The 12978-nt window shown below is 40.4% G+C and overlaps 1 protein-coding gene across 13 annotated transcripts in view; it reads left to right on the top strand.

The window, feature by feature from the left end:
• Window positions 1-12978, top strand: part of LOC141908869 (rap1 GTPase-activating protein 1-like) — a 69322-nt gene that overhangs the window by 12276 nt on the left and 44068 nt on the right. For 8 of the 13 annotated variants that reach the window (XM_074799116.1, XM_074799113.1, XM_074799117.1 and 5 more), the window contains exon 3: window positions 4321-4353. In XM_074799116.1, coding sequence (XP_074655217.1) covers window positions 4321-4353 — 33 coding nt within the window. Of the gene's footprint in view, window positions 1-910; window positions 1321-1925; window positions 2221-3783; window positions 3849-4025; window positions 4100-4320; window positions 4354-7174; window positions 7220-12978 lie in introns of those variants that run through there. The other 5 variants (XM_074799120.1, XM_074799119.1, XM_074799124.1 and 2 more) reach the window with 5 other exon arrangements.

Raw genomic sequence — 12978 nt, 5'->3', positions numbered from 1 at the left:
AGTTAACAAACCCGAAATGTCATATTTTTTTTACTTTCGCAATATGTTCCCTTGTTACTATACGTACTAGGTTTCCCTAGTTTCTGCACTAAGCGCTGAAATACTATTAAAAATAATGCCTGAGTTAAATTAGAGTAGAATTTTCTCAAAACATCGTAGAGTATAGAGGGTATAACTCGCTGTGTTCTCCTCACTACCTGCAGGATGTGTTATTTGTTGAAACATCCTGTTATTTTGTAGTCGCGGCACTGTTTTCCTTCGGTGCTGTACAATTTTTACAACATAGGAGAGCTATTCTCTTGTCGGCATTTTACCTATATTTCCATCAGGAGTTTCCTCGACAATAGATGCGCAGAATGACCCGAATGGTTGGATTCAAAATTACGCGTGTGAGCTTTATTTCGGGTTTATTTTTTCGTCTACGGTATATTTTGTAACGAGGAAGTTTTCTATGGCATTGTACAGCAAACAATGTTCGTTTTAAAGCGCATGGATCCGGGTATTAGTACGCCGATTCCACTGGTAAGCACTAACTCGGATTAGATATTGGATTCTCGATGCTCTTCGAATGCAAAAGCCATCGGTCTAAAGACGTACCTGCTTCAATTTGTGTGGGTATATGTTACGTAGTTATACTTTTGCCATGCACAGAGACTTAGCGCTGGAATAAAAGACTTGCTGTTCATACAGTTTAGTTGTTTGGAAACATAGAACTCGACTATCGATCAACACAGCGTCAAACAATCTTATCATCAGACCAGTCTCGACCAGTTCCACTTGAGAATCTTTACCGACGATGAATTCATATTTTTCCCAACCTGATCAATCACCGCAGATTCCGCAACGCGCGAAGATTCAGTCGCGTCTTTCATGTAGAAATACACGTCTGCTTCGACCGTGCAAATTCGTCTAATGAACGTCGGTCGGATGTGCTCCGTCGGAAATAATTGCTTGTCATCAGTAAAACAGGTGGCCAGTAATAGATTATTAGCTCAATAAAAAAATCGCGAACGTATATCACCGGCAAGGCGGAAGAAGGTTACAGGTTTCCGTTATACCGCTGAGAGCCGCTGAGCATCATTCGTTATCTTTGAAGTACGCTAGACCCGAAGAAGTATATATCAACTATTTTACCTTTGTTTGCCGCCATAGTGGGAATCTGATAGTTGATATTTCCCACCGCGAGTTTAATACAATTCAAGTTTGAGACTCTTTGAACGTATGTTTTGCCCGATCTTCTTTCTCTGGCGCGGTAAACATGGAGTATAGTACCTCCACAACGAAATTTTCATACAAGTTGAAAATAACGACACACGAAAGGTTAGTTATATCCTGAAAAATATTAATGTAATTCTTACACATGAGTTATTTTCCTAACGACGTCACTTCGCTTAAACAAGTCTGGCTTTACCAAAACATTTTTAGTTAAGGGTTTTTTTAGACTTTTGTTTTTAGCATTTCGAAATATCGACTTTGAAATACATCCTGTGCAATTAACGTTTTTACAATGAATTTTTTATCGCAGTTTTATCTGCGCGTATCACTTTTTATTGAAAAGTACCCACATCGCTCGTTATGAACAAAAAAACTATATCAATGTTGTTTACATTTATGGCGATGTTGGTTCCTTGTTAAGTTTGTTCCTTGTTGTTTGCAATACCTCAATATATCTCTAGCTAGAAACCACGCATTAAATCATGAAAATGCTGACAAATCACAACTTCGCTTTTACAACCGTTGGCTGGTTTTGTATTGTGCATTTCATCTGTTGACCACTTTCTCACTCATGATGTTGAACTACGTATATATCGGACGAAGTATTCAATCACGAACTCGATCATTTATGGTTTCGACGATTCATATCGTGGATATATATTAATCGTGCATGTTTGCGTATTAACGACGTTGTTAGCTTTGCGAATATAGAATAAAGTTGTAAATCTATTTCTTCGTTAACACTGCTACATGCAACGGGTATATATCGAAAGATTTTAGAAAAAAGCCATCACATCTTCCATGGACATCAGTTAGAAATACGCCGAAGATTCAGGCGTGTGGCGAAGTTGAACTTCGGGAATTGATTTTTAGTATGATGAGTACACGAATCGCGGGCTAATGAAATGTAAATAAGAAAATTATGTTTTGGAAAAAAGGTTCCTTCAGCCCTGGACGGTTATCCGGCCGTCGAAATGCACGTCACGACGATGGACACAGAAGACAGTAAGTGAAATCTTTGATCAATATAGAGCCCAGACAATGTCTGATTATGAATCTCGACGGTATTATCTATCAGTATCGCTGTGTATAAACATTTAGAAAATATGGAATCACGAGAAGCTGCGTGCGCTATGTACGAGTGACTCAGCGTAGATTTATTTTTCGAACGGGGCGAATTTTGTTTTCTTATAATTTTTACGAGACAATATTTCCATTGATCGCACACGGACATGAAAATGCTCAATGTACAACAGAGATTTTCATGAATGAAAATAATGAATCGTATTTTTTGATTGAGGCGGAAATTCGCCGCGCGTGGATCGACGACGCTGACCTCCTCTGGCCTTTCTTTTTGAAAAGGTGCGTTAAATTGTGACAGGCGGCTTCATTCGCGCGATGTAAGAATCGTTTCCGATGAACTGTATTAAGACCTCTTGTAATTGTCCCGTTTGGCGCACACGCTGGCCATTCGAATGTACGCATTTCATTCAGCATTCGTCTTTGCCACCCGTGGCAAAAATATTCAAAAAAAGATTAAAAGGACATGCGACATTCGTATAGCGCCTTGTCGACCACCGAAGGTGTGGCTATTTTTGAATGAATGTTTTCTGCCAGTTCACTCGGATTTTGCGCATGAAACATGCGACTTTTCGTATGAGCTCTCACTCTATCTCTAGGATTTTATAGGATTTGTTTCGACCTGAAATTTCCAGCATGTACGGCTGTTTCAAGCTGTTGCTGTTTGCCAGAGCCAGGTTTGTAGATTTCTAATTCGATCGACGAAGCTGCGTCTGTTTAGCATATCGAATATGGATTACGAAGGTTAATCCAAACATGTTGAAAGCGCGAAAATCCTTTATCGCAGACAAACTAATTTCTTTATCGGCGTAAGTCTATTTAAAAGTGATCATTGACTAATCTTTTTGGAGACATCACTTCATATACAAATTGTTTAATCCTCAAGTTACCGATATACTGACGCAACGATTAAAGCATGATTTAACCGGTCGTTTCGCTTCGAGTTTATTTTGGAACTTTCTCTAAATCAGTAATGCGTAGCGTTTTGATACGATGACGTATTACGAAAAATATGATCCGATCAGCGCGGTGGGATCAGAGGCATTTTATTAACGGTGTATAGTAAACTATGATAGTCGGAACAGCGCGAGCCCTGTGGATATTTGTAATTATAGCCGTGATCATTCAATGAGTCGGGCTTTTATTTATTAATTAAGGCCAGTAACGGTTACCACAATATTATATATACAATAGCTTCCATACTACATATGTACTCCAAGGTCCTAATCTACTCACGGCGAATTTAATTACGGGCTTTGAAATAAAAATCAGTTGAAATACCGCGGTTGATCTTTATTACTAGGATTGGACGTCATTCTATAGTCGACCTCGTATCTCGAATTCTCAATCGGTTTGGGGTTTTTCTATCTGAAACTCTAACGCGATATCTATAAGCGGCTCGCGGACTTTGGACTGTTCTTCGATAATTGCACAACGACAAATCTCTGCCAGTTCAACGGTGGATATAGCCTGCTGTATGTTGAAGCCGTAATTAGCACATTTAAGGATTTATTAATCGTTTGGACGTATATATGAAATTGTTACCGCATAAGGTAGTTAACCCAACGCGACCTGTTTTCGTAACAGCTCTTGATTTCGTTGCCTAATTTTCCCTAAGTTGATATTAGCGGCTATTAGTACAGAATGTACGCGTATTACGCTTGATTCGATTTTGGGTAAAGAGGTTATCGTTTAGCGAGCCAGCGAGGTTTTAGGACATTGTATGCAGTACGCGTGGACGAGTATTAGTTAAAACATTTACTGAAACTGAAAAAGTTCATGTAATGATTCAACCAAAGCGAAGGTATAGTTAGTTAATTTCGTATCAGTTGTCGGGTTTAACTTAAAGCTTTTGTTTACCGCATTAACTAAAAGCTCTACTAACTAAGTTGAAATTATTCTGAAAAAACCGGGTTTTATTTCGATTTTCCTGAAGTTTGCTTTCCAGCTGTATAATCTTTTGTTCCAGACTCAACAATAATTAAAACACCTTATCAGCTGATCTGATTTTTCTTCTATTTTTAGATGCGATGCCCCGCTCAAGCTTAAGTCATACAGGTAGGAATATTTTACAATATCAAGATAACCAAATTTACGGTGAAATGTTACGAAATCAATTTCGGATGCGGAAACATCCTGAAGAGTTTTTCTGAAGTGTTATCGATTCTGGATAGATGGTGCTACGGATCGGTCGTTCTGCGCCAGCTCTCTCGAATCAACAAGTGCTACACCAGATATAACATCGTCTGTCTGGAGCTAGTGATAGACTGGGCGAATTTCGTTGGCGAAATCACTCGGCGAATTTTGAGACGTGATGCGAATTTTCTAATCAGCAAATCGACTCGCACGAATCAAACACGCTGCGATATTACTGCCGAATTTTTTAACCGGCGATCGTTGATTCCACCCAGTGTGTCGCCTACACCGAATAAACTAGGCGAAAGAATGCTGACTGCTGATTTCACCAACACCGAATAAATTCGGCGAAAAAGATACTGATCGGTGTATCAGTATTCGTACCGAATTCGCCTAAGCGTGTTTTCTCATAATTTGGTCTCCCAAATTCAATCCCGGCTGAATGATTCGCCGAAGAAATTCGCCTCGTCTGTTGCAAGCTTTAGAACTTAATATTAGAGCCAAGATTTAGCACTGAAAATATTTATTTGAATCATGATGCAGACCTGACTACACGACTATGTACTAGAGAGTAGTTTCTACTAAACTCCCAAAAATATCAAATACTCTCAAAATCAGAGAATTATTTCTAGTTCATTTTCAATCAAACTACTTATTTTGATTTCAAATTACTCTCATTTCTGGCGAAAACAGTTATTGATTGTCAGGTAGTCTGATCTGCACGATGCTGGCGTTCTCTCATCTCTGGCCCCAATTCATTCCGACTGCCCTGTAGCCATTCGTGCATATAGTTCACTTTCTTTGGCCTTTTCTTTTGTTGACAGTCCCAGCGCTCGTGTTTTACACGTCATGTATAGCAATATCATTGATGGATAGACGGACGGTCGTTTTATCAATGCGACTTGTCTCGCTCTTTATGAAAGACCCGTCGATCACGGCCTGTCAACTGAATGAAATTAAAAATCTCCGAATGAAATACTGCCGAACACCTGCGGCTGCATGGAATTCATATTTCTGGAAATTCGAGTAAAATATGGTCGGAAATATGTCGGATCGAAAAATAGAAAATTCAAAAATGAATGAAAGACTTTTTCGAATGCATTTATCAGTGCGCCATTGGCATCAAGGTCAAGGTCACTATTTGTTTTGCCGGTGTTGCTGAATGAAAATCGTTTCACGATAGATGAACCTTGGAGTAATCATTTCAAATGATTACTCCAAGGATGGACGATGTCTCAAATCGCGATCGCAAGTCGGAAAGTCCTTAGAGATCATAAGAACGGACTCTGAACATGAAAATCCTACAACTGGAAAATTGACTATAAGCTTCTTACACCGATGCACCTTTTCCTTTCGTACACGATATCCACAAAATGTCAGAACTCGTTTCATTTTTCACGTATGAATGTTTTGTACACGCCGATGAAATTCAATACCCGACCGGAGCTCACGGTGACTACTTACGCTATATTTGTCAGCGTATTGAGCTTTTTTCTGCGGGCTAAGGAGATTTGTAGCGAAAAGATGAAACGCGATATGAAATTGTCTAATTGATGTTGGTTTGAGAGTGGCGTATACACCGATCAGCATGTAGATACAATCTACGATTTCAATCGTGTGATTTAGGTTACGCATTTAGATTATAGATACGAGCGAAACCATGGCCCTGAAAATGATGGACTGTTGTATAGTGAGCTATCTGGTTTTCATGTTGTTATTAGTGAATTTCAGGCCCGCTCCAAGGGGGGGGGGCGTCTAGGGTAGTGAAAAAAACCCAAAATATTGGAAGTGCCCTTCAAAAAATCGTTGTCAAAAATCCACGTACAGGTTTTTCGAAATGAGAATACAATGATCATTTTCATGTTTTTTTTTTTGGAAAATGAAAAGTAAGGAAAGGGCCCCTTTTCAAGATTATTAAAAAGTGTCCTTTTTCTCGAAATAGAACTGCCCCTAAAAAAGCTTTATATACAGTTCACTGATAACTGATGAGAAATATAGAAAAAAGTGCATATATATATATATATATACGTACAATGAAAGAATTTTCCCATGAACACTATGCGTGCCACGTTCATTTTGTGGTATTGTAGTTGGATGAGTTGGCGATTATGGAAAAATTCGGAAATCAGGGCGTGAGTCAAAATGTCGAATTCCAGAGTGTTGTCTTCTGCTGCTTCAGGAGTTGATATCAATTGATTTCTTATTACCTAACTAAAATGTTAACTCGACCATGGAATTAGACTTAAAACAATTCAGGTCGTGCGCTGATTGAAGTGGATGCTAGAAAATTAACTAGCTATACAATCAGCGGCGAGTAGTTCGATTCGTAACGGAGAGAATAAGTACAGTGTCGGTATAGCGATTTACCTAAAATGGCTGATCCATATTGACAACGTCGTACGGTGCGCGCTGATATCATATCCCTCATATCCACTGAATGTATTAATAAAGATATCGGAGAAATACTCATTTAGGAATAAGTGGAAGTTTGATTAGAGGCAGAAAAAAAGATAAACGGCCTAATGATTGGAGGCAGTCGTATGACAGACGAGTGAATTGTATGCATTATGTATGACAGGGATTTATTGACACTTTATATCGCTACGCCGTCAATGCGCTGAGATCATCGATGAAATGCCAACTTCCAAGCAACATCAACCGCCAGTTTGCCCTCTCCAAAGGACGCTATATACATTTTAACGGACACTGTTATTCGGATTAGCGCAATCATGATGATGAACGTAAAAAGGTGTTGCGCTTATAACTGCGTCGTGTTCAGGAAGCGTAGGTAAATAGTTATCAATTCCTTCCATTTGTGCTTTGTGTTCGCTTGTCTTTCTGTCAAAACTTGAGCGTCGTTAAACGGCGAAAGGGTTCGTTTTTATCGAGAGACTTCGCCAGCAGTTTGCTATGTATGAGTTTAATTTCGACAGAAAATATCGATGCAGGAATCTTGGATGATATTTTGCCACATTTCATGTACCGATTGGAATAACTAGATGAAAAATGAATATCACTTGAAATTCGACCGATAGTACAGAAAAGTCATTATCACCGATAATTATGTCGACCGAAATTTTGTCTGGATTTATGATGTTTTTAGATTGGGGACTCTAGACTGAAACATTTTTTACTTGTCAGCCTATGTAAAACGATGGCTTCTGTTTTCAGTCTGAAAAGAAATATGTCAGTGTAAAAAGTCGACCAAGGAATGGTCATTAGTGACCAAGGAGTGGGCTTTACTGCACCACATTTAAACTAAGGCAATTGGGAATTGAAATCGAAATATGGAATGCCAATGGCAGTTGTCTCATACTCGGTATAGCTGAGATGAGCAGTGGAAATCTTACGTCCGTCGTTCTTTTGATTGGACGAGTCAAAAACCGTAGAAGTATTTCTTTTTATCGATGAGGACATTTTGCTTAATTAATTTGTCTGCGACTAGAGACTCCTAGACCGAGTTGCGCAATCGAGACTTACATATTACATCTATGAGCTCGTTCCGGGATTACTGCACGAATCGGGACAGTACTGAGAGTTCTGGCCATATTTCAATGATTCGAACGTTATAGTCAAGACATCGTTTGTTGCCGGCAGGTGTGGTTGTACTAGTGACACGCCAAATATGTAGCAATCAAAACAAACCAATCAATCAAATCTATCTACCAATCAAACGCGTAAGACGGGAAACCATCCCTATTTCAAGATCGATAAATGTTTCAAAACAGGCTTTATTAATACCAGTCTAAAATCACACGCGCCATTCACTCATCGCTCATATTGCCGCGCTTTATTCGAGAGCTCTACTTCACATTTTTGGCGAGGCGTCGTTTTTATCATTTTCCAATCAAGTACGTTGAACAAATTCATGTCGGTCTAAACGAGATCGTCTGACACCGTATTGAGTATTTAAGCATGGATTTTTCTCGCAACGCCATATGTTAATTTCCCGTACGTCGGTAGCGACGCTTATACTGACGAAGTTTGTATCTTGAGAATCTTATATTAGCAGACGTTTTCAAATGAATGGCTTTTTCCTAGTTGCTTTCATTTGTCTCATAATCTAGCTGAAACTGTACCATCTTTCAACAGAATGCACGATTAACGATGCTTTTAAGATTAAATGGTCAATATCATATGGAGCCATGACAACATTCTTTTTCCATCGGGCCAAGGTCGCATATCTTATTCGGCCATCGTAATATCGTGATTCGTCATTCTCTTAACGGGGACTGTACGTACGGCGTACCGTACGCCGGGGTTTATATCTTTACTCTGCCGTAAAAACGATCATCTACTATGACCGATGATAAAGTTTGTTCTAGCAATCACTCAGGAGATCTGCGCGCGATTATGCCTAGCGCAAGTCCAAGGTTACGGAGCAGAATTGATGACCATATATAAGCGAAAACGTTGTCGTAGACGCTTGCTAATGGGGGTCGCCGGATCTTTCTCGCTTGTGATGGCAATGCGTTTAGCGAGGCATTCACCAATTACAAGAAATTGCATCTGCCAAAAACCCGTGCCGTGCATTTTCAGGCACTCAGACATTTCCAGTCGTCAGCGCACTTGGAAACAACCGGTGGCGAATCAGAGGAAAAATCTCCGACCTTTCGTCTGAGAGGTTGTACATCTCGCTGCTGATTATTTGGTATTACGGCGGGCGGCTATATTTGCGCTCTCGGGACGACTTTAAATATTTAATCCGAAGTGACAAACATCGTGATCCTGTAATGCATCAACAAACATTGATTTTTTTACAGTCGAACTGGCTCTGAAAATTTCCTGCCGCCGCGTTCGAAATCTAGACAAGACGCTGATACATGATCAGAACCGACGACGACTGGCGTACAGTTAGTGTCAATGTGGTCACGCGGATGGCCCCTTGTTCGTCTGCGGCAAATCGATGGCGTTCATGTATATATTCAGGCAGTGTTTTTGCGCAGATCTCATTCCGTTTGCTACGAGGAGAATTTCCCCCGCATCTTATCTAAAGTCAAGCTATGATAAGATTATTATTATATATATTGTATACATATTTTCTGAAGAAATATGATAGTAAAAGTGGATACAATTCTTACTATGTTTTTTTCTGATAACGCTATTATCAGTGAAAGGTGTAAAATTTGTGTGTGCGCACTTCGGTATAGATATACACTTCTTTGCGCACTTTTCCCACGGGGGCCTTGTCTATCCCTCGGAGAATGTACCTGTAATGGGCTTTTGGAATTCAGCGTTGTTGCTTAGCGACAAAATAAAATTCATTATCACCGGGATATAACAAAGACATATTTTGCTTCTGAACCTTATGGCATTGGATGACATGATTCACATGACGGCATTCTTTCCCAATTTTTTTGGCTTCTGTTTTTTTGTCTAATGCGTGTTCGTTCATTGTAGATATTTCAACACGTTGGCTTAGCCATTTTTCAGTTTGTTCTTTGATTGCGACATTGTCTCGCGCTATAAGAACGTACTCGCATCGTTGTGGGTTAGATTTTCGAAGTCCAATTTGCGTTGACTTTCGTATATATTTCTTTAATGGAAGTTATTCTTTTTGTAAACAATCGTCCAGGTTAAATTCTCATTTAAGCTTCATTGAAAGCGACCTTTTGCTCAGGCGACCCGCGTGTTAGGCGTATACGACGTACGGATGGCGTTGGATTATTTTCTTCTACACGAGAGACTGCTTCAAAAAGGGTCTTAAAATTTCACAATAATGGAGAGCACGGTAATGCGGCTTCTCGTGAAGTAATGGGCTTTTCGGTTTCGTGTTTCCTCGCGGGATACGATAGTGATGAATATTCCATCATAAACTATATTGCAAATCTGAAACTTCAGGCCCCAACTGCTGCTTGAGTATTTAAACAGTTACTGTTTAAGTGTATATTACTGACTTTGCGTCGTGTTCTATGTATATTATTAGAGATTTTCCACGAAAATATGTTATTTGCGAGGTGTCATGATTTCAGTTATAATATGATCGATCGCGATTGCGCTTCATCAAGATTTGGGGTTAAAAATCACCCCTTTGTGGGCTGGTATACCAACGACGCTGAAAGCAACGCGGCCGTTCTCAGAAGTCAGCGCGCAGAAATGCTTACAGATTTCCATATTTATGAGGAATCAGTGATACATTACGCGATTTTCATCCTCGAGAGACTTTCTGAAGTGTTGCATCCTCGCAAACCATGAAATCGCAGTCGATACATTGATGAATCGGTGTTTTATTGGACGCAAACGCGCGCTCGCATATAAACACTGCGTCCCCGAGTTACGAGAAATACGATACGTAATTAACTTGTTCAGGATCCGTACGCAGCACGTTTCTACCCGAGCAATAGTCAACAGTCGCCACTAACTGCCATTCACGCCAATTGCCGAATGGCGAAATGCAATTTGTTTTCATTTTTCCACTGGAAGGGAAATGTGTATAGGTTCGCGCACTTTGTAAAACGAACACGACAGCCTGTTATGTTTCACTCGCGTTGTGGTGGCAGTGTTTTTGGAATAATCCATTAGGCCGGTTAGTAGTAGTGTGTTCGGTGATATCGGCTGCTACTACTTTAAGATCTTCACAGTCGTTCTGGCCAGCCATTAACAGCTATAAATTATCGAGATAGCCTTGTAGATGACACCTGATTATTAATGTATTTTAGATTGCTCGTCGACTCCGTATTTTTTATACTGAAAATTCATATAGACTGTCGTTATAATCCGCTTTAGCTTCGAAATGTATTACGCTGTATAACGTATTTATAGCGAAGTCTTTAGTTTTATCATGGACGGTTCGAGGAGACATTATTGATGGATGACGTTGTCTGAATGCCTAAGTGTGGTCGAAGACAGGCCACAGTGTCCTCGGTAGATATCTATATAGGTCAATGTTTCTCCAGAAGCTGCTCAATTATTCAAACTAAGCGACGGCAAATTTCAGTCGTCTCTGGACTTAGAATCTTCTCTGAGACACGGATCTCGACGGAATCTCAGGAGAGAGATAAAGGGAGAGAGAGTGAGAGAGGGAGGGGAGAGAGAGGAGAGGGAGAGAGGGAGCGAGAGGGGAGAGAGAGAGGGAAGGAGGGAGGGGAGGGAGAGAAGGAAAGGAGAGAGAGGGAGAGAGAGGGGGAGAGAGAGAGAGGGGTGGAGAAAGAGGGGGAGAGAGAGAGGGGGAGATAGAGAGGGAGAAAGATGGGGAGAGAGAGGGAGAGGGATAGAGAGAGGGGGAGAGGGAGAGAGAGGGAGGAGAGAGAGGGGAGGAGAGAGAGGGGAGGGAGAGAGAGAGGGAGAGATTGAGGAGAGAGGAGTGGAGGGAGGGGAGGGAGAGAGAAGGATAGAGAGATAGAGAGAGGGAGAAAGAGATGGTTTGGAGCAGACTGATTTATAACATGCGGATCGATTGAGCCAAACAGTCGGCGTAGAAAGCCTTCGTGGCTGGCTAAGATTAACGCGGTGTTGCACTTCCGTCCGTGTTCTTTCGAAGAAATCTGAATTGACAATTCCAGGTCCTCGGGTATGATATCGATGATGCCTCGGCTTGAATGGGATTTTTTTTCGATACGCGCGCTATTCTCACAGGAACGGGAAACTTCATCTTGAACTGAATGCCGTTGAACAAGGAGGAAATTGAAAATGATTTTTCGCTAGAATTCTTGTTTACCGATGACTCGAGGAAACAGAAAATCGATACATCGAAACGAATGCTCCATTCGATTGTAAATTTTCCGCGATACTTTATTGAATCGAAGACGTGGCCGGGGCCAATTTCTGGATAATGGCTGTTCAAGATCGGATTAAAATTGAAATTGCCTTGTTTCTAGATGCCATTTTAACATTGCCGTATTTATTGATCGGTGAGCTGAAAAAATTCGTCCTAAGCCACCCTTCTTGCGTAATATCTTGCCCACACTGCGAGACGCTGATACTAAAGAATGTTGATAGTGCCTTTCATTTATTTCGATAAAGCTCATATTTGTCATTTTCTTAAGATCGTTGTTCAATGTACGATATTTGTGTCCGGTGTCGCTGAACGCTGCCCTGAAACCGGAAAAGAAAAAGCTCTTTTTCGAATTTCTAAATGCTCTACGGTTATGACATCCTTCTCAGACCGTACTTCAGACTAGAATTGTATTCCCATATGGGATTAACGAAACATTCATTATCATCAAATAAACATGTATGCATGTACACTAAACACTCTAATTCTTGCCAAAGCGAAATAGAAATGTTATTCAGCTTTTCGTGTAAGATTTAGTGTTGAAGGTTCATTTACTGCCATCAAAAATGGTATGTATGAACAAGTTAGCCCCGATGAGAGGTATGGGCATACCCCGACAAAATACACTTCGCAGAAGTTAGCCTGGATGTCGTTTTAGCCAGATTTCTGTGTGGTATTTCACAATCTCGACGCTCAACTCGGAACGCTATACGGTTCAGTGTTTGAATGATCTGCATCGATGTGGTCCGTTAGACTAATTAGACACGAGTAAAGATCAGTTAATGTTATTCCCTTTAATGATTGATATCTCCGTTTTGCCCATTATGTTCTGT

The sequence above is a fragment of the Tubulanus polymorphus genome, chromosome 7, assembly GCF_964204645.1.
Source record: "Tubulanus polymorphus chromosome 7, tnTubPoly1.2, whole genome shotgun sequence".
NCBI classification, from domain to species: domain Eukaryota; kingdom Metazoa; phylum Nemertea; class Palaeonemertea; order Tubulaniformes; family Tubulanidae; genus Tubulanus; species Tubulanus polymorphus.
Note: the sequence above shows the minus strand (reverse complement) of the source record. Positions and strands in the feature narration are given on the sequence as shown.